Here is a 22,663-nt window from a genome sequence, read left to right on the forward strand (position 1 = left end):
CAAGCCCACCGCGGGGATCTAATTTATTCATTTTCAAATTCTAGCCGTTTTGTTGATCGAAATCAATAAAACTACATTCTAGCATGATAGAACAAGCTTCCAATTGCATTATATGTCCTAATTGTTTGCTAACATCAATAAAATATCATTTTCAAATTTTTAAAAGAGTTCATCCGATTTGTTCCCGACGTGTTTGCATTCAAACTTTCGCACCGCGGGTAGCAAAGCTAAAGCTAAATTAGCCTTCGAGTTCATTCAGCGAAGAAAAAGTTCATCGGGGATCCGTCGAGTAGCCAAGATAGGTGCTCGAGAAGTCCCCGAGCTGCCGGTGGCTAATTTTTTCAGCGATTTTTTGAATTATTTGTATTTGTTTTGGTTGAAGATCAAGTTGAAGATGCATTTATTTTGAATATCAAATTTGAATGAATATTAAAGAAATCAGTAATTTAGTTTAAAACGATTTTATTAAATTGAAAAATTGTGGAATTTATATTTTGTTTTGTATTTTTTAAATAAAAAATAATCAACCACATATCGACGCCAACATTTCAAAAAGCATCATGTACAAACCATGCGTTTTGAGAAAAACGCATTTGAATGTTGAGCATCCATTTTCAATTCCCATTTTAATATAAAAGCAAAATAAGATGTTCTAATGATAACAAACGATGAAAAACGTTGCTTTTATTGATACTTGATCATCCAAATTCGATAAAACATCATTTCCGTAATTTTATTTGAGTAAAACAAACATAACTCCTTTTGAAATCACCAACGTCGATATCACCCTGCTGTCATTGAGGGGGGCGCTTTGTTATGATTCGTTTTTCTTCGCCGAATGTACATGGCGCTTTGTTCATGATGCTTTTTTTTCGTCACGAGGTTCATGTAGAATTTTGTTTGACAGGTTGACAGGGCTATATAAACAGGGACTGCGGATGGCAGAGATTGTGTTTATGTTACTTTATTTAAAATCATTATTAAACAGACTTTACTGAAGTAACTATTGCTCATTTTAGGTGGAGAGGTAGCTTATTAGGAGTACTTTCAGAATATGCAATAACCCAGAATGTGTCAAAATGTACATGATGTCTTTTGAAATGTTACCGTCGATATATTAATAAAAGCAAATCATCACCGAAAATTTAAACATTGTTGGCGGCTTGACTGGCTGCGTTAATTTGACAGCCCTGCTCGCCTGCCGCAACCAGCTTGCTGCGATCGAGCGCAACCCTGCGAAACGTTTCTTGCGCGCAACGGCGCGACGTTGCCACGACGCTGAACGAACGACGAGACACGAACGTCGACCGACGACGACGACGAGAGAAAAAAACCGCCATTTTGCGGTACCAGTCTTTTTTCACCCTCGGACAAGTGAACACGTAATTTTTAACTTAGTTGTAATAAAGCTAGTTTTGTAGTGTTAAATCCGAGTGCGTTTTCTTCTCTACCACACCCACGGCCAGTTCGAACAATCAAAGTACAGTCCACCCGTGAGTATTCCGCCGTTTTCCGTGGGGCCAACGTGCCGGCCCGAACATTGGTCCAATCGACCCGAATTTGGACATCCGGCGTGGATGTGGTAAAGAAGCCCGGTGAAAAGTGCGAGGCAAACGTGCCTCAGAGAACAAGCGGACAGTTCCCGCGAATAGTCGCTCCGGTGAGAGACACGTAGCCGCGAGTGCAAAAGTGCGATTCCGGAACACTCGTGAACAATCCCGACGGAGGCAAACAGCCCTCATTTCCGTTCGCGAGTGTCCATAAGTACAAGGAAGAAGTGAAGAAACTTAACCTAAAAGTGCTAAAAGTGAGAAGGGTGGAAAATGCCGCCAAAAACCCCACGTACTCCGATGAAGAAGTCGGAGGAAGAAATCCGCCAAGAAGAGTTTGAAGGCCTGGTCCACATCCGGGAACAGAAGGTGGAAAGGATCACTCGGATGAAGGAGGCGATCACCAGTGTGCCCAGAGGTGGGCGCACAGCCGCGACGGTAAGAGGAAACCAGAAGAAGCTGGAGTTGGTGAACAGCGAGTTCGACAGCGTCCATCAGCGGATCATCCTCTTGGCGGATGCAAGCTCTCGAGGTCAGCATGATGCCACGCAGCGGAAGTTCGAAGCCATCTACGATGAGCTCATCATGACCCTTGAGCAGTGGACCGATGACCTCACCCCCGCCGTCGCTGCAGGAACGTCCAACGCCCTCGCGCCAACCGGCGCTCAACCGGTGGTCATCAACCAGCCGTTGCCGAGAATCATCCCTACGTTCGACGGGAAGTTTGAGTCCTGGGACAGGTTCAAGATCATGTTCAAGGACGTGGTCGACCGGTCAAACGAACTTCCCAGGATCAAGCTCTACCACTTGGAGAAGGCCTTGATTGGAAGCGCTCAGGGTGCGATCGACGACAAAACCATCCAGGATGGGAATTACGCGCATGCCTGGGAGATTTTGGAGGAGCAGTACGGGGACAAGCGGCGGATGATCGATCTGCACATCGGTGGCATGCTACGAGTCCAGAAGCTGGTCAAAGAGAGCCATGAGGAGCTGAGGTCACTCGTGCAGAACTTCAACGGCCACGTCGAGAACCTCAAGTTCCTTGGCCAGCAGTTCACCGGTGTGTCGGAACAGATCGCCGTATACCTCCTGGCACATGCCCTGGACGACGCCACGTACAAGCTCTGGGAGGCAACGATCAAGCGAGGAGAACTTCCGAACTACGAGGCGGCCATCCAGTTCTTGAAGGATCGAGTCTCCGTTCTGGAACGGTGGGAGAAAACCAACGAAGCGGCACCGAAGCAGCGACAAGCATCCAAGCCATACTCCAGCAAGCCAACCCAGAAGGCCAACGCGGCTACAACGTCGCAGCCGGAATCCCGGTGCGAGATCTGCGCTGAGCCACACCAAACCTTCAAGTGCGCGACCTTCCTCGGGTACACGGTAGCCCAGCGCAAGGACAAGGCGAGGGAGAAGAACCTGTGCTACAACTGCCTGCGGCCAGGACACTCGACGAAAAGGTGCTCGTCGAAGTACACCTGCGGAAAGTGTCAACGGCGGCACCACACCACGCTGCACGAACCACGAGAGCAGCAAGAATCTACGACGAAGCCGGCCACTCCCCAGAGTGTGGCCACACCAGTGAATCAGCCACCAGTGAACCAACCCGCTGGTCCGGCTCACCCGACATCCAGCCAAGCAACCTGTAACCACTCCCAGGCGGTCAAGACAGTAATGCTACTGACCGCGGTCGTCAATCTGCTCGACGACCAGAGCCAGCCTGTGCCTTGCCGCGTCCTACTCGACAATGGATCACAGGTGAATTTTATTACGCAATCGATGGCAAACCGCTTAAAACTAGAACGAGTGGCCGCAAACGTCCCCATCTGCGGCATCGGAGCTGTCAAGACGTACGCCAAGGAGTCGATCACGGTCGAGCTCCGCTCTCGGATCAGCAGCTTCTCCGTCGACGTCGATTGCCTCATCGTACCAAAGGTGACCGGAATGGTGCCAGCTGTACCGGTCGACATCAACGAGTGGCCGATTCCCGACGGCATCCAGCTGGCCGACCCAGAATTCAACAAGCCGGACCGCATCGACATGCTTCTGGGAGTGACTATGTTTTTCCGGTTGCTAAAAACGGGACAGATGGAGTTGGCTGGAAATCTACCGGAACTGCGCGAGACTCACCTCGGTTGGGTCATCGCCGGAGATGTTGGAGACACAGCACCAAGCCCGCAGTACACACACACTGCCACACTCGACGACATCAACGAAGCGATCCAGAGATTCTGGCAGGTCGAGGACATCGAAAGTGTCACACAAGTTTCCACCGAGCAAGAGGAATACGAGGCGTTCTTCGCGTCCACCCACAAGCGGGATACAACCGGCAGGTACGAGGTACGCTTGCCATTTCGTCCGGTCAACCGCAGCCTCGCTCTTCGGCGCTTCCTGTCGCTGGAGCGGCGACTCGCCCGGGACCCTGACTTGAAGCTGCAATACGGTGAGTTCATTAGGGAATATGAGGAACTGGGGCACTGCAAGTCGGTTGACGAGGCCGACGACTTACCAAACACGAGCCGCTACTACATGCCCCATCACGCGATCCTACGCCCCTCGATCTCTACGACCAAGTTGCGGGTCGTATTTGACGCATCTGCAAAGATGTCTCCCACGAGCGTGTCCCTGAACGAAGCCCTTCAGGTCGGAGGCACTGTCCAGAGCGATCTGTTCTCCATCCTCCTTGCCTTCCGGAAGCACCCCGTCGCCTTCACTGCAGACCTCTCGAAAATGTACCGCCAGATTCGAGTGGCCCCGTCTGACACCCGCTTCCAGCGAATCTTCTGGCGGGCCGATCCATCTGAGTTCATCCGGGTCCTGGAACTCACCACGGTGACTTACGGTACGGCGTCCGCTCCCTTTCTTGCCACGCGATGTCTGGTCCAGCTCTGCGACGATGAAGGTGAACATTTTCCGCTAGCTGCCAAAGTTGTGCGCGAGGCCTGCTACGTCGATGACATCCTCTCTGGTGCGAGCTCTCCCGAAGAAGCAATCGATTGTCTGACGCAACTGCAAGGCCTGCTCGGTCGCGGTGGATTTCCCATCCACAAGTGGACATCCAATGAGCCGGTGGTGATGGAACGCATCCCTGCGTGTGATCGCGAGAAGCTGATCGACCTGGACGGATTGGTCGGCGGTGTGGTCAAGGCCCTGGGGCTCTACTGGAGTCCAGGAGACGACGAGTTCCGTTTCACTGTTACGCAAGCCGAAGCTGATGCCACCAAGCGCCGTGTTCTCTCGGAGATCGGCAAATTCTACGACATACTGGGACTCCTGTCGCCAGTAATCATCAAGGCCAAGATCCTGATGCAGCGAGTCTGGCTTGCTGGTCTTTCTTGGGACGTTCTGTTGGAAGGCGGGATGATGGACACGTGGCACCAATTCCAGTGTGCACTTCCCGACGTGCGCGACATCCGTATCCCTCGGTACGTGATCGGGCCTGGCAACCCGGGCCTTGAACTTCACGGATTCAGCGACGCCTCCAAGGTCGCCTATGGTGCGGTGACCTACGTTCGCAGTCTGCTCCCGAACGGCAAGTGCAAGATGAGGCTGCTCTGCAGCAAATCGCAGGTGGCGCCAACCAAGCCACTGGATATCCACCGACTGGAACTGCTTGCCCTCCGACTGCTCTCGAAACTGGTGGTGAAGGTCATCGCTGCGCTGAACCTACCCTTCCGACACGTGGTGCTGTGGTGCGACAGCCAAGTTGTGCTTGCGTGGCTCAAGAAACCGCTGGACCTACTTCAAACGTTCGTGCGCAACCGCGTCGCGGAGATCCGGAGAGAGACCGGCGGCTTCATCTTCAAGTACATTCGTTCCAAGGACAACCCGGCCGATCTGATCTCGCGCGGCATGTTTCCTGCCGCCCTGAAGAAATGCAGTAAGTGGTGGGAAGGTCCACAGTTTTTGGAGTCCGTCGAGTACGAGGAAGAGCCTGAAATCGAGATACCGGACAGTGAGTTGCCTGAGATGCGTAAGGTGAAGTTGGTTACCCTGCTGGCCTGCAACACGACCGAGTTCCCGATCTTCGAGAACTGCAGCTCATTCCGGAAGCTGCAACGGATAATGTCGTACGTGCTGCGTTTCGTAACCTACTGCAGGCTCAAGAACTCCACGGAACGAACCCGTCTACGCCATCTAACCATCCCTGAACTGCGGTCGTCCCTGAAGCTGATCGTGAGGGTTGTGCAGCACGACGTGCTGTCTCAAGAAATCCAACACGTGGCCGAGAACGACACGGCCGGGCGTCTCCAAGGGTTGACGCCTTTCTTACACGAAGGCCTCCTGCGAGTGGGAGGAAGACTGCAGCACTCCGAGCTGCCGTTCGCAGCCAAGCACCAGCTGATCCTGCCCAAGCACCGAGTTACCAACCTGATTGTCAAGGCCTTCCACGAAGAGCACCTGCATGCGGGGCCGTCGTCCCTGCTCGCGATCCTGCGCAGACAGTTCTGGCTGCTCGACGGACGGTCGACAGTTCGGAGCGAGACGAGAAGCTGCGTGACGTGCTTCCGCGCGAAGCCACGCAGTACGAGCCAGCTGATGGGAAGACTGCCGTCCTGCCGAGTGACGGAGAACCTTCCGTTCGACGAGGTCGGCGTGGACTACGCCGGTCCAATTCTTGTGAAGGTAGGAATCCGGAAGCCGCAGATCGTCAAGGCATACTTTGCCGTCTTCGTGTGCATGGCAACCAAGGCAATCCACCTCGAGCTGGTCTCGGACCTCACGACCGAAGCATTCCTGGCCGCCCTCCAGCGCTCCATCGGATCCATTCCGATAACGGCACAAACTTCAAGGGGGCCAAGACTGAACTGCACGAGCTGTACGTTCTTTTCAACGAGCGCGAATTCAACAACCGGGTCCAGACGTACTGCCAGCCCAAGGAGATCACCTGGTCGTTCATCCCACCCGGCGCGCCGAACTTCGGTGGCCTTTGGGAGGCCGCTGTGAAGAGCACGAAGTATCACCTGAAGCGGATCCTCAAACACGCCAGGCTTACCTTCGAGGAGTACGCCACCGTGCTCGCGGAGGTCGAGGCCGTGCTCAACTCCAGACCGCTCTTCGCTACATCCACCGACCCAGCAGATCCAGAAGTCCTGACGCCGGGACACTTCTTGATTGGCCGCCCTCTCACGGCCATTCCGGAACCGGCGTACGAGGGAATACCGACGAACCGGCTGTCCAAGTGGCAGCACCTGCAGCTCTTGCGCGAACACTTTTGGAGAGCCTGGAGACGGGACTACTTGACAACCCTCCAGCCAAGAGGAAAGAACCGGAAGGAGAAGCCAAACGTCCGTCCGGGAATGGTGATCCTGCTGGAGGAGAAAGACGCGCCACCGTTGGATTGGAAGATGGGAATCGTGACGCAGACCTACCCTGGACCGGACGGTTTCGTGCGAACTGCGGACGTGAAGGTCGGTGGAACCGTCATCCGGCGACCGATCTCAAAGCTATCCGTATTACCAATCCTGGACAACGAGCCGGAAAAATCTGCTGAGTCTTCATCCCAGCCCGGGGGGAGGATGTTGGCGGCTTGACTGGCTGCGTTAATTTGACAGCCCTGCTCGCCTGCCGCAACCAGCTTGCTGCGATCGAGCGCAACCCTGCGAAACGTTTCTTGCGCGCAACGGCGCGACGTTGCCACGACGCTGAACGAACGACGAGACACGAATGTCGACCGACGACAACGACGAGAGAAAAAACCGCCATTTTGCGGTACCAGTCTTTTTTCACCCTCGGACAAGTGAACACGTAATTTTTAACTTAGTTGTAATAAAGCTAGTTTTGTAGTGTTAAATCCGAGTGCGTTTTCTTCTCTACCACACCCACGGCCAGTTCGAACAATCAAAGTACAGTCCACCCGTGAGTATTCCGCCGTTTTCCGTGGGGCCAACGTGCCGGCCCGAACAAACATGAATGCTCAAAATTTAAAAATAACTAAACTGATTTGAACATTTTTTTTTAAATTCAAATATATATCAAGCGAAACAATGTAATTGGGCCAATGTGAGTTTGTAAACAAAGGGTGTATTTTGCTCACGGCAGTGAGGAGTAAGAAAAAATTATGAATACGATTATTTTTATTATTTATTTTTTTCATTTCATTTAAAAATATTTTTCTTAAGCGGAAAAAAAGAGAAAAGGGAAAAGGAACGCAGCATAAACGAAAAGTGGCGTTTGACGTTTCTTCGCGCGGTGCTTGTTTGCAATATGTTCTGATGAAAAAATCGAAGAATTGGAATTTTCCTTTTAAATAATCTTGTGTTCGATATAATAATATTTAACATCGCCGCCGAATCTCAAAATGCAAAATTTTTAAATTTAAAGGACAGATATAGTTTTTTGGTCGAAATGGAGTAAAAAAAGAAGTTGTCTTTATAGCTGACGGCCACTATTGCTAGTACCAATCAGCAACCTCTGGATTGTGAGTCCAGTGCGCTGTCTAATTGATCCACACGGACGGGATCGAAATTAAGTAAAATTTACAAATTTACGAAAAACCCGAAGTTCTAAAACTCAAAAACACAATTTTTATGAAAAAAAAATAATTCAAAATCAGGAATTTGAAAATTTAAGAAATTGAGAATTAAAGAATTTAAGAATTTAACGGTGCACATCAACCAGAGCTTTTGCACCCAGATTTTTGTAACAGACATTTTAGTATTTTCAAAACTACGGGTACTATCGAAATATTTTTTTATTCATCCCCTAAAGTACGGTCCACAAAGTAATTTACAACAAAGTTTGATTAATTTTACATTCCCAATATTGCAGGATTGGGTCCGTAAGTTTGACTATTTTGGTATAAGAAGACAACAACTTCCTTCGTTGCTGTGCACCCTTAAGAATTTAAGAATTTAAGAATTTAAGAATTTATGAATTTAAGAATTTATGAATTTAAGAATTTAAGAATTTAAGAATTTAGGAATTTAAGAATTTAAGAATTTAAGATCAGAATTGGGTACTAAAGCCCTATGTAAATTTTTAGTACAACGGCAAAAAACACGATTAAAAACCATTTCTGATCACTTTTTTTCATTTTAATGCATTTTTTTTTTTGACAAGACAACATTTTTTCGATGGATCAATTATGGTCCCATTGGAACGAGCTGTCAAGTAGGAGCTTTTCTGTAGAGAAGGACCACGAGGTTAATTTTTCAAAATTGATTTAAAAATCCATTTTAAATTCTTTGTGGTCGTACTCAGAAAAATAAGCTTTATCGCTGTAAACAATAATATCAGCAATCTAAGCTTCATTTTAGGACCCAATTGTGCTCGGATTGCTTGTTTTCAAATCCGTATTGGCTTATTTCTAATGTTTTGCTTGACTTTTGGCCTTTACTCAATACAAATGACTTGTTTCTTGCATGTCCGGCAGTCGATCGACAATGCGATGACCAAAATTAATCAAACACAGCCCCAATCTAACCTAAAAAACAAAACTGCATCACCCCAGATTACCAAAAGTCATTTTTCATGCGTAAACTTGCAGCACGGGAGGGAAAATATCTCCAAACTCGAAGAATTGAAATCAAAAAATCAATCATAACTCCTTATGTAAACATTTACTGACGTGAACAGGATAAACTCTTTGTTTACAAACTCACATTGGCCCAATTACATTGTTTTGCTTGAAAAAACCATCCGTCAGACGATTTGCTCCCGGTAGATCCCGGAGCTAACCTGAGTTTTGTTTAGATTCGGATGAACACGGATGAACTCGAACCTAAATTAGCTCTCGCACAAGTACCGCGGTGGGCTTGACGCGGGTGCCAAATTAAAACAATGTAATTGGGTCAATGTCAGTTTGTAAACGTGTTAACATAAGGAAGGATGCTTGATTTTTCGATTCGAGTTTGGAGTTATTTTCCCTCCTGTGCTGCAAGTTTTCGCATGACAAAATTCTTTTGGCAATCTGGGGTGTTAGTTAGTTTGTTTATGTGCGTTGGGGCAGTGTTTGATTGATTCTAGATAACTTTTTCAAAACAACCAATGCCCCATGGGTTTCCTATGTACACAGGACCTTTTGAAAATGTAAGCGAGAATTCGTCGCATTGTCGATCTTCTGCCGGACAATTGAAAAAATCTTTTGTATTGCGTAAAAAGCAACATTCAAGCAAAACCTTTTGAATGAACCAATGTGGATTTGAAAACAATCAAGCTATCCTACTCATTTTAAATGTAAACCTTCGCTGACGTGAGCAGGATCGACTGTGTGTTTGCAAATCCAAATTTACCCAATGACATTGTTTTGCTTAAATTATAATTAAAAATGGGATTCAATACAGAACACAGAGTTAAAAACGTTGCATTTTTTTCTGACAAAACAGAATTTTGATAAACTATTGCCAAAACCAAAACCAAACCACATTCTTAAGTGCGTTTTTGTCAACTATACCAACAACAATGTTTATCTCCCTTTACGGCCAGCTATTGTTTTATCGTTTGAGTTTTATTAGAAAGTTACCTGTTGTCTCTGAATTTGCAAAACAGTTCCAACTGTCAAAGTCAAAGTGAAATAAATAGCATTTTCCCGAGATTACAAATGTTGCATGAGAATATTGGAACGTTTTCATAAAAAAAGAATTTCATAGAGCGTTTTGATAAATTGTTATTTGAAAAACCGGGATGATTTTGATAGTGATTACGTCAAATTCACTTTTGGTATGGTTACTTCGAATATTTAATTTGAGGAATTCGTAATATAGAGAAGAATAAATAAAAATACAAATTTACTATAAAACTTGTGGTACTGAAAATGGAATAATTTTGAAGATATTTTTGAATTCTGTTTCAATATCAATTTGAACTATTTTAAGAGTAAAATTGTTCAAAAAATCTGATAATACAGTCTGTTTTCCTATTCGAACTCATTTTTATTGAGAAAAACATGACATTTTCAAAGTAATAAAATAATGCTATTTATCTAATTATAGTTTACTAATGTCGTATCCGGTGCGCGGGACGTGATGTCGCGTGGGAACCTACGGCAGGGCCACGGAATCAGCGCACGATACGCAAATAAAACACGGTAATTTATAACAAAATGTAAAAACGCGTGTATTCTTGTTAAGATCCGGAAATAGAGTGACGATGGCACAACAATCATTTTGACAGCAAACATAAAAACATCGACGCGTTGTTCTGCGTCACAAAGTGGCAGACTGGCAGCCACTTGTGAGCCAGCGACGTGCGGAAAGTGGGGGCACTCCGCGCACTGGTTCTGTCCACAACATCTCCCCTCTTAAAACAGCTGGTCGGCTCTTGCAAGCGCTGTCGGTGCACCGGAGAAGAGTTCCAGCTGCGACGAACTCGTTGAAGACGACGACGCAGGGATTAGAGATGGTGTTGCACCGGGTTCTTGTAGAAGCAGCGATCCAGATCGGGTTCAGGTTGCGCGCGTGTTTGGTTCAGCTGGAATCGCAGGTAGAGAAGAGGGCGGTCGTGGCGTCAACTGCATCAGGCCCAATGGTGGCAGCTCGGGAAACGACGCAAGCTTCCACTCACCGAGCAGGACATCCAACGGGAGCGCTTTCGGGTTGGTCGATGGCGAAGCAGCAGGTCCGGCCTTGAAGCAACTTCGCAGTTGGTTGATGTGCGAGCGTGTGTCGCGTTCGTTGCCATCTCGCACGGCGATGCTTTGACGATGGTATTCCTTCTGGCGCAGTTCGGGGCCAAGCACTGCAGGTGCGCAGCGGTATGCCGACAGAAAAATGTTCAAAGTTCCTGCAATAGTGCCTCTCCCCTCCGAAATTTTCTTGACGGCACGCTCGAGAATGTCCACGACTCGTTTTGCTCGTCCGTGCGGCTGGTACGGGGCAGTCGCGGTGTGGTAAACACCGTTTGAAGAAAATTTGACACTCGTGAACTGCGTTCGGTTGTCGTTCACGATTAGGTTAGGCTTACCGAGTTGAGGAAACATCTGGCGAAGGATGGCGATGGTTGCGAGGGCAGAGATGCGACGCGTACGGACTACGTAGTCGTCGTTGAGTGGTTCCGCAAAATCCATGCAGCTGCGCTGCCACGGGCCAGCAGGTTTCGGCCATGGCACAGGAAGTGAGTGCGGTGGGGACCGTGCTACGGAGGCGCACAGCTGGCATGCTTCCCCGTCGTCGAAGTCGGCACGGGTCTGGTAACGCTGGATCTTCGGATCTGCGGCTTTCGTTGGCCAACCCTCGAATACGTACCGGAAAATCTTGCGGAGTAGTAGATCGGGCTGGGTGCTGATGTCCTCTTGGCGAATTCTGGCGATAACGAAGTCCTCTTCTGGTCGTACGTGCTGGTTGATAGGTTGTGGCACGTCAATGTGGCCAAACTTGTCGGTGGAGACGTACTGGGAGGCGAAGTCGTAGAGGAGCAGGTACAATGCGATGCGTTTCCGGTCTGCCTTGAAACCGACGATGTGTAGCAGAGGCGCGTTGTCGGGACGCGTCGTGTGGCCGTAGTCTTGGAAATGCTGCAGAACGGCTTTCAGGTTGCGGTCGTGTTCCTCCTGGGTTGAGCCGCTGATGACGGCGTCTTCGAGATGAGAGGACGCTCCGGGCTGTCGGGCCAACATGGTGGCCATGCTCTGCTGGTATGCACCGGGTACATTTTCGACCAGCAGCGGGTACAGGCGCGGCTGTATAGCAGCGTTGAGGACGGGTTTGGATCCGATGACCTTCCGCACCCCGACGATCGGGGTGGCCGACTTCGAGTTGTCGATCGGAGTGATGATGTTGAACTGCTGTTGCTTGTCCGGATCGCGGTCGACGTTCGCAACCATCGCGTACGCCACCGGACGTTTCGGGCAGACGGTCGGTCGGTGGTTTTCTTTCAGCTCCAAGTTCACCTTTTTGCCGAGTTCCTCGTTGAACACCTTGTGGAGGACTGACTCGAGCACCGGCGACGGGTCGGGGAAGCTGGATACGTGGAGCTCGGTAACGATGGTCGGTTCGTTGCGGGTGCTTCCGGCGATGGAGGTGTCACATCGGAACTCGTCGTCGAGTGACAATTCCGTTCCAGAAGCCGTGTTTACGCGAGCAGAGGGTGATGATAACTTTAGGCCGCCGGATGCGGCGTCTAGTGGAAGTCGGATCGGCGTCCCACCGAAATCGACCGACGCGCATCTCCGCCATTGCTGCACCGAGTGCTCGTTGATCACCACCGCGTGGCTGCGGACCGTGTCCGGCTGGAAAGCCTTCGTGTTCCCGGGGAGCGTGTCGACGTTCTGCGCCGGGTCTGGAGGCGGCTGGGCTGCGTCTGTTGTGAACCGCTCCATGAGATCCTTTTGCTGCTGGACAATCTGCTGCACTGCATTGGCCAGCTGCTCGAACGTCTGCATCATCCGGATCAACTGCTCAGGAGACCGCTGAAGCTGCTGCTGTTGAAGATGTGCAAGGCGGAACGGTTCTTGCTGGAGCTGCTCCCGACGTATTTGAAGCTGCTCCAGATCGGGGAGCTGGGCATGCCAATCGTTCATGCCGCTGGGGCTCCTCCTTCGATTGCACGCGGGTGCCGGATTTGTAGGTTAGGTGGCGCCCACCTTCGTAAAACCGCGGAAAATCCGGCAAATTCGACAGATCTCGTCGCCACTGTCGTATCCGGTGCGCGGGACGTGATGTCGCGTGGGAACCTACGGCAGGGCCACGGAATCAGCGCACGATACGCAAATAAAACACGGTAATTTATAACAAAATGTAAAAACGCGTGTATTCTTGTTAAGATCCGGAAATAGAGTGACGATGGCACAACAATCATTTTGACAGCAAACATAAAAACATCGACGCGTTGTTCTGCGTCACAAAGTGGCAGACTGGCAGCCACTTGTGAGCCAGCGACGTGCGGAAAGTGGGGGCACTCCGCGCACTGGTTCTGTCCACAACAACTAACTTTTAAAACTATTCAAAATTTGTCGAAAACTGCTTCATAAGGTACTTTGAACACTTATCTACCAAGGTCAACATGGTTTCATACCATTCCGTTTGTATTTAATTCGTATTTTTAATTTTACTATAAAATCATATACCTATCATAGTCACCCCGGCTATCAATGTCACCAGTTTTATGATATGTACAACTATTCAAAATATTTTTAAATGAAATGAAAAAAATATATACCGTCAGTAGGGGTGACTATGGGTCAAAAACCGATACACCTCTCGTAATTTCTTAATAACAAAAACAATTAAAATAACACCAAAAATCTTTTATCGTAGAATTGTTCTTAGATAGTTTACTAACATTTTCCCAAAATATGGTGTTATTTGATGGACTCTACCTTAAGGGGTTACATACATGTAAATCGGCAAAAATTTCAGAGGTTGGTTTGAGCACACACTTAAACTTTTTTCAAAATCTGTTTTCAGGGCATTAAAATATTACTTTTCATCTATTAACATGGCAAAACTCTGAGCTTAAATCGTCTCTAACTCAGTTAAATAATGAAATACCTTCATGAAACTTTCAGGAGTGTTTGAAAATCATCTTTTAAATGGATTTAAAAAAATGTTCTGTAATATGAAATTTTGTGATTTTCTACATGTATGTAACCCCTTAAATGGCAATCGTTTGAAAATTGGCCCAATCTCACCCCTTATAGGGGGTTACATTGGGTCAAATGAAACTAAAAAGATGCTCAAATACAAAGATATGGTAAAAACAAGTCATCCAACAGTGTTTCTTGTTCGAGGGAATCGTATTGACATGCTAAAATGTTTGAAGTAGAGTTTTTAAAACATTTGGGTACTTTTTGATCAATTCCAACAACATTTTTAAAAAGTTGATTTTTCGAGAGGTCATTTTTGGGCAAAAACGTACTTCAATTTTAGACAGCTGCTAAAATGACAGGATTTGTTCTAGGAACGGGATTTTTTCAGCAAAGTTATCTCAAGATGTCCCTTGCACAATCCTATTAACAGAATTTAGTTTCATTGAGAACCCTGAGAAATGGTAAAATCCGTAAAAAATCACTTTGACCCAATCTCACCCCCCAGACCCAATGTCACCCCCACTGACGGTATATAAAATACGAAAAACGTAGCTATTCGGATTTTTTCCTTACTCCTCCACTGACGTTAGCAAGATACTAGTTTTCTCTTTGTTTACAATTTTACTTTAGCGTAGAATCGTCATCCAACACCTCTCACCAGATGCCGCAAGCGCAAAGCTGCCATCGCAAACTCCTCTCACTCGGCAGCTTACTAATGCAGCCATAACCCCAAACAAATCTCTTCACCTCGATGAGCACATACCTTTTCACTTCTTTTAAATCCCACCCATGCAGCACCACCCACTTGACTTCTTGACGGACCGAAAATAAAACCAAAATAATAACTTCCATGATTTTCGGATGAATTCTGAAAATTCCGCCAACCTCGACACCTGTTCACTCGGGTCACACAAGACTTTCTTCTCCGATTCGCTTTTCTGGTAGCTGACTCTATTCTTCCATTCTGTTTTCCTGCTTTTCTGTGCCCCGGCTCAAAGGCTCGATGTCACTAATACCACCAAACACTACCCCGCTCACTGCTAGCCGGAGGGCGCAGCGAGGGGCCATATTTGCTACGTTCTCATCGTAAACAAAACGAAATCAAACAGCAAAAAAACACTTTCCCTTTAGATTTCTGACGAAAATCCATAGTTTTTCGAAGCATTGCCTATCCACAAATTGCTTCCACAACTAGGTTTCACAAAATAGGCAGATTTTCACACTCGAAATACGCGAATAAAATCGAGTCTAGCGAACGACGAAAAACCGCGTACACTCGCGTTGATGGCCGGGTTGCCAATCTGGAGCGAAAAAAAAAGAATCGCCGTCAGTTGAAAAAGAATCGCGCGATTGAAAAGTTCTTTTTTTGGTTTGCTTTGTTTCGGGCGCGTTTTTGGGGGGAATTGGAACGACTGCGGAAAGAGGAAAAGTTCCGAATGTTCGAGAGGTTTCATCGGTGTGTGTGTGCGCCGCAGAGACACACAAAGTAGAGCGAAAAAAGAATCGCCGTCAGTTGAAAAAGAATCACGCGATTGAAAAGTTCTTTTTTTGGTTTGCTTTGTTTCGGGCGCGTTTTTGGGGGAAATTGGAACGACTGCGGAAAGAGGAAGAGTTCCGAATGTTCGAGAGGTTTCATCGGTGTGTGTGTGCGCCGCAGAGGCACACAAAGTGGAGCGAAAAAAGAATCGCCGTCAGTTGAAAAAGAATCGCGCGATTGAAAACTTCTTTTTTTGGTTTGTTTTTTTTTTCGCGCTGACATATAGGATAGACCATTAGCGCGTGTTTTTGCATATATATTTTTTTATTCGATTGTGAGTAGCGAGACCTCGCGGTTACTCTGCAACGTGTTTTCCGAGCCTTTCATTTGATATTTTATTTTTCATAAGTCCTTCTTTTATCATCGTTGATTGGAAGGCACGCCGCCGGTTTAGTTCGTTTAAGTTATTGTTTTAATTTCATTAGAATCGGTTACGTAGTGTCCTGTTTTCTTTTTGTTGATAATCGTGGATCGTAATAATTTATTCCAACTGGCAGTTCTAGTATTAACTCATCAAACTATCGATTTTATGAAGAGTAAAGCGTTTTTTATTTATTAATTTTAAAATTTGCACGCGTTATCTTAATTGTACAATTAGTAAATATATACTGATAAGTCCAGCCCATAGCACTACTGCTCGGTTGGCACGCGTTCGATTTAAAAAACTTTCTAACTAATCAATAATTTATCTTTCCGCAGCCGGCTGCCTAAGATTTAAATTTTTCAACCGATAAACAAAATGCTCATGGTCACATCACTGCCACTCGTGAATCCTGACCTCATACCCATCTACTAACCCCCTCAAAACTCATGTGATACTTTGTCGGAGAAGCAGTCGATTGGGCGGTCTCTATCACTCAAGTATCGGACTAACATTCCCATCCACTTCCCCGTGACTCTACCACTGGTCGTGGCCAGCGCCGGTATTGATCAGCATGATAGGGGCCTTTGAGAAGTTGCGAAGCGAGGAAAGATAGCACCCACTCATCTTCCACGGCTCGTGGATGTAACTTCTGGAGGTCCTGTTCAATAACGGAGTAGCAACTGCGGGTGGGCACCTATGTTTATGCTTAATTTTACTTTGTCCCAACAACATTGTTTCGCTTGGTATTTATTTGAATTTTAAAACATAATTTCAAAATTTTAACTTATATTAAATTTAGGTAGTTTAATAGTTTTTATTAAACAAATAATACCAAGAAATATTTTGTCCCACAATTTCTAAATTTAAATTTAAGTCGTTTTGAACCAAACTCCTGATTTCTTTAAAATTCATTCAAATTTCGCAACTCAAAATAAATGCATCTTCACTAGCATCTTCATTTATTTACTTAAACTTAAATTTTATTTCTTTGGGATTTTCAAAGCGCCTTTTTTCAACTATGCAATTTTTAAGACAAAAACAACAACCAAAACAAATACAAACAATTCCAAAAACCGCTGAAAAAATTTACCACCCGCAGCTCGGCGACTTCTCGAGCACCTATCTTGGCTACTCGACGGATCGCCGATGAACTTTTTATTCGCTGAATGAACTCGAATGCTAATTTAGCTTTAGCTTTGCTACCCGCGGTGCGAAAGTTGGGGTGCAAACATGTCGGGAGCAAAACGGATGAACTCTTTTAAAATTTTGGAAATGACATTTTGTTGATATACGCAATCAATTTGGACATATAATGCAATTAGAAGCATGTTCTATCATGCTAGAATATAGTTTCATTGATTTTGATCAACAAAACGGCTAGAATTTGAAAATGAATAAATTAGATCCCCGCGGTGGGCTTGATTCAGTTGCCAAATTAGCAAAGAGCCTATGTCTGGAAATATTTTTATCCGGATTCCACGCGCAAAAACAGGAAAATGACGAAATCGACAAAAAATCAACTTTTTTCACTAAAACTGCGATAACATAAAAATTTAAGCGATGACCTATACATGTCTGGGTACCAAAAGTTGCGTCTTTCAATTACGAAAATTTTGTTACTCAGACATGTATAGGTCATCGCTGACATTTTTAAGTTATCGCAGTTTTAGTGAAAATAGTGGATTTTATGAATTAACATGAATAAAACTCTCGTGAAGCATGATTAAGGAGGAGGATTTCTGGAAAGTATAAAACTGAAAAATGTAAGTAAATCACAATGATTAATCTGATTTATTATCTGATTAAGATCAAATTCAGTTGTGTTGATTTCGACACCGTCCGAACAATAATCTTTTTTTTTTGTTTGTCAATCATTTAGAAATCTTGAAAGACGATAAAGCTGCTGTCCACATGTAACGGAATTGAAAAAAATCATCAATTATTCAGATGAAACTGGCTCACAATATGAAAATTGGTTTAATATGATCAACCTTTCAAACCGTAAGGCAGATTTTGGAGTTTTTGCTGAATGGCACTATTTCGCTACCGCACATAGCAATAGCTCTAGACCCCATGAGAGTTATTTCATCTATAACAGCCAGCTCCACATTTGTTCTCACTTCAAATAAAAGAAATAATTTGATAAAGTGGGAAGAAATGAGGAATTAGGAAACACTTAAAAATAATAGAAAAATGAAATTTTTTTGAAAATTGAATTGTAAAAACTCTGTAGCATTTGCAAATATATATTAAAAGTTCAATTTTTACTTAATATGGTTTAATGACACTGAGATCATGAAGATCAGTGCATTGAAAATTACCCAATAAATATTCCTTAAACAAAAAAAATATTGTTCAAGGTATTGATTATCTCAAAATCGTATAAAATTATAAAAATAATTCATCAGAGGCGGCGAGTGTAGCCGATTTAGGTAATCTCAAATACTCAAAACTTTAAAATTCGATATCTCTGGAACGAAACAGTCCTTCCTGTCGATAAGTGATTCTTATGTAAAATCGGACGGGGAATACGATGGTGAGGTCAAATTTAAAAAAATAAATAGGGCTGTTTTGAGATACGGCCGTTTAAAGTTTTCAATTGCGCAATACAGGTAGAAAACATATTGTAATCTAAATTTACAATAAAACAGAAATGGGTTCTACGTCCAATTTCCTTCAAAATTGAGTCTAAGACCGACCCTCTAAGATTTGTGGTTCCTGAGTTATCGTCGTTTGAAACCAGAAGGTTTGGTCAAAAATCGCCAAAAAGTCGATTTTTTGGGGAGGTACAAAAATGGAGGGGGTGGTCCGATTTGGATGAAATTCGGGATTTTTGCATGTTTTGATAGTCTCAACAGCTCTGCCAAATTTGAGCAGAATCGGAGATGGTAATTTTCAAATTTGCATTTTTTCTTGCACACTTCAGGTGGAATGACCCATATTACATTTAATTTTATATCTCGAAATAAATATCGAAATATATCTTGAAAATTATAATAAATATGCCAGGAACGCAGCGCAGCGGATAGCAAACGAAAACGACGACGACGACAAAAACTCCAAGCAGAGAAACAGTGCGCGCGCTTGTAGGTAAACAAGCAGGCAGGCGAGCAAGCTCGTGAGAGAGTTTGAACCTGAGAGAGAGCACGTGCGTGTACGAATTGGAATTAAACATCGTTGTTAGGTAGCCCCTTACAGCTAGCCGCGCAAAAATGGTCAGTTTTGGGCGATAATAACTTCGCGGGAAAAAAATCCTAAAAATATGGTGTCTTCGGGAAAGTTGTTCTAAATTTAATGAAGGTTCTACATTTGAGAAATGGTAAGAATAACTATGGCGCCTTCCACAGGTAAAATAGTAAAACAGTTGCTTTTCTCCATACATTTTGACGATTTTTTCCATACAAACTTTAAGCGATTGGTGGGAGGGGTTCCCGTGGTCAGAATGAGCTCAAATTTGGAATTTAGCCTAGTGATGGGTCAATCTTTGATTTCAGGGGGTAGCCCCAAAAAAGTCCGGATTAGGACCACCCTAGTGAAGGTGGGTCTACGAGGTCAAATTAAGTTCATTTTTCGAGTGATTTTATAGCCTTTCCTCAGTAAGGCGAGAAAGGCAAAAATAAAATAAAAATGTTCGGAGTGTTTCATCTTTAATTAGTCTATGGTTTAAAGTTGAAGGTTATTATTGTATTCACATGTTGTTTGAAAATTTCCCTTGATATTTTGTATTTTTGATGCTTATATTTTAGATCATACAACTCACCTTGGGACCATTTCATCCTTTTGTTCGGCATGTCCAAGGCGTCCAATACCACCAAAACCCCAGCTGAAAGCTCGATTTTTAGAATCAATGGCAACCTGCAATCCAAATAAATTATGAAAAAAAAAAACAAAAAAAAGAAAGAAAATTAAACTAACCGAGTGGTTATTGCCACATGCAAAGTCTACAATTCTGATATCTTCCATGGGGGTAACATGACCTTCTTTAGTCTTTTCAACGTACAAAACAATTTGTTTTGGTGATGTCTCAAAATGAAACGACATCTTAGTGGATGTCAAGAAATACTTTCCGTCGGTATTATGGCCAAGCTGGCCGTATTCTGGCAATCCGAACGAATACAAGTTACCTTTAATATCCAAAATCATAGAAAAATCTGCTCCGCATCCAACTTTGATGATTGGTGGTCCAGAATAGTTGAGGCGTGTAGCTTTAGAAATAATCGGCTGAGTGTTGCCGACGCCACACTGGCCACTCTTGTTGTCACCACAGGCGTAGACACAGCCAGTATCAGTAAGAAACAATGTGTGGTTTCTACCACAAGCTGCCTGAATAATATTGAACTCCTCAAGACCTGCGACCAAAGTCGGCTTTTCAATTGTTGCTAAATCAGACTGACCAAGTTGCCCATGCTGGTTACGACCTAGAAAATAGTTATTTTAATGGCGCCAATGTTAAAAATTTCAAATAAACTAAATCATTCAAAATATTCTTACCAAAGGCTAGCGCTTTCCGATTCATGTTTATCAAAACGGAATGAGCCGAGCTACATCCGCTTACTGCCGAACGATACTGAAAAATAAAATAGCATTTTATGAGGTAGTAAACAAGTTCAAAGCAAGGCCATTTCTGGATCATCATTTGAAAGTCCGTATAAGCATTTTGACAGATGAAACGTTTTTGCAAATTCTCAGGCTAAGGGTCACTATTTTACATAAACGGAAAAAAGTGATTTACCATTTTACACTCATATTTTGTGAAAAATAAACCATGCCTGAGAATCTTAAAAATAGATGTTTTCACCAAAATGCGTATGCGCCCTTTTGTCGTTTTGGTTTTTACCATATCAGTTGTAAAACGATGGAATGTGTACAAATTAGGACGGATTTTCATGACTCCTTTCGCCGAAGTTTTCCGTCCAGTCATATCCCATGTAACCATTCCAGCAATCAGTAACCTGCCGGGTTCCTTATCAAACGTTTTAAGTAATGGTTCTGGTAACATTTCCATCTCTTCGTGTGGTTGTAGCAGAACCTCTGTTACAATCGCATTGTTTTGGCCGTCATCGCTCAGATCAGATTCGTAATCGTCCTCTACTTTTGATTTATTCCGCTTAACGCTTTTCTTTGTCGGCTCAGATTTGCGTTTAGACGACATAGCTACGATAATCTACAAAAAAAGGATAAATAGACTGTTAAGCCAGTGTTTTTTTAATACAATCTTATTAGTAAGCATCCGTTAGTGTGCGTAAGGGTGTGTTCTCATAACTCCTGAAATTACGTTAATTCGCAAAAGACGTCTTTGATTAACCCTTACATTGGGATTATTGGAATTAATCCTACGCACGAGTGCAAGCTGCAGTCAAGTGCTCCATCGTTTTTCCGAAATTTTTCGCCGTAATTTACCGTGATTAGCCGCGAGTTTGCTCCACCAGCATGCCAAGGGCCGGCAGCGGCAGTTCGAGTGCGGCCTCGAAAAACCCGCGAAGTTCGTCTACCGGTCGTGTGAAAAACGGTAAACAAACCAACGCCACGTCGACCGCCATCGCGCCGGGGAGTGTGTGCGCTAAAGGATTCGACCCGAAGTTATTACACCCTAATTACCGTGCCCAGGGCCGCAGCCCTAAAAGGCTCGGTTCATCTACTTCCGGCAATCTGTCGACCGATGGCGCATCCAATGCTTGAAAAGGGATCTATCACTGAATGCGACTGCTCGATATTCGACTTTCTGTCAGCGATCATTTCCCAAAACGATATTTGATCGCTGACACACAACGCCTATCATGACCGTCGTTGCTTGGCGACGGTCAGTGACCGTAAACACGAAGACGAAACGAAAGAAAAATGCCTCAAGCTCAAGCAGCCGCCCGAACGAGACAACGTGCTCTTTCTCTCGTTTTTGTCTCTCTCTTCCTAATGTATGCCGCGTGGTGACAGGAGTCATATGATTGCTATCATTGGAGAGATGATCGGAATCTCGGTAGAATGTCAAACGAACGCTCTCCAAGTGATTTTTTTCCTGGAGGGAAGTCAAAGATTGTGTGAGTGACTTTGCGTAGCACTCATTCCTTTGTGTGTGAAACGAACGAAAGTAGAATGTAAAAATCAGGTTGTCGTGGTGAAGACGATTGGAGTGTTCTGTCAGCTATCACCAAAAAAGTCGAAATTTCGCAAGCCCTGGGCGCATCAACATCCGCCAACATTCCCACCAGTAACCAGTTCGCGAGACTGAGTGAAGAGGAAAGCAGCTACAACAACACCGACGGTAGCACTACCGACGACGACAACGACGATGAACGTGCACGAAAAAAAGTGATTTCGCCAATAAAAGTAATTACTCCAAAGGAACGACGACCACCACCAATGTTTGTTTGGACACGTTGGCGGACGATGTTAACGAGCAGCTCACGGTGTATTTTTTCGAGACCTCAAAGATAAAAAAAATCGGTATGTCTGATAAAATCGGTGCATTCATGTTGATATCACTCAAACTTCTTATGAATATGCCTTGGGGACTCTAACCAACTATATTTGACCCATTATTGACCTCCACCAAAAAAAAAATCGAACCAAATTTACCAGATTTCTGGCATTCTTTAAAATTACTCCAAAATCCAAGCTGGAAACCCCGATACGACCGAAAATAAATCTTTTCTTTGTACAATTTGTCATGAAATTACAGCAACACATTGCCCGGATACGAATTTGAGCATTAAACAATGCAAACCATGGATCTTCTTATATTATCTATA

General features: G+C 45.0%; 1 protein-coding gene across 4 annotated transcripts in view; it reads right to left on the reverse strand.

Moving 5' to 3' along the window:
• Positions 1-22,663, reverse strand: part of LOC120428492 (protein RCC2 homolog) — a 115,270-nt gene that overhangs the window by 61,743 nt on the left and 30,864 nt on the right. For all 4 annotated transcript variants that reach the window (XM_052706597.1, XM_039593506.1, XM_039593507.2 and 1 more), the window contains exons 2-5: positions 20,755-21,081; positions 20,409-20,484; positions 19,833-20,335; positions 19,678-19,772 (exon numbers count right to left, since the gene is read on the reverse strand). In XM_052706597.1, coding sequence (XP_052562557.1) covers positions 19,678-19,772; positions 19,833-20,335; positions 20,409-20,484; positions 20,755-21,081 — 1,001 coding nt within the window. The remainder of the gene's footprint in view (positions 1-19,677; positions 19,773-19,832; positions 20,336-20,408; positions 20,485-20,754; positions 21,082-22,663) is intronic.

This window comes from Culex pipiens, chromosome 1 (assembly GCF_016801865.2).
Source record: "Culex pipiens pallens isolate TS chromosome 1, TS_CPP_V2, whole genome shotgun sequence".
In the NCBI taxonomy this organism is placed as follows: Eukaryota; Metazoa; Arthropoda; class Insecta; order Diptera; family Culicidae; genus Culex; species Culex pipiens.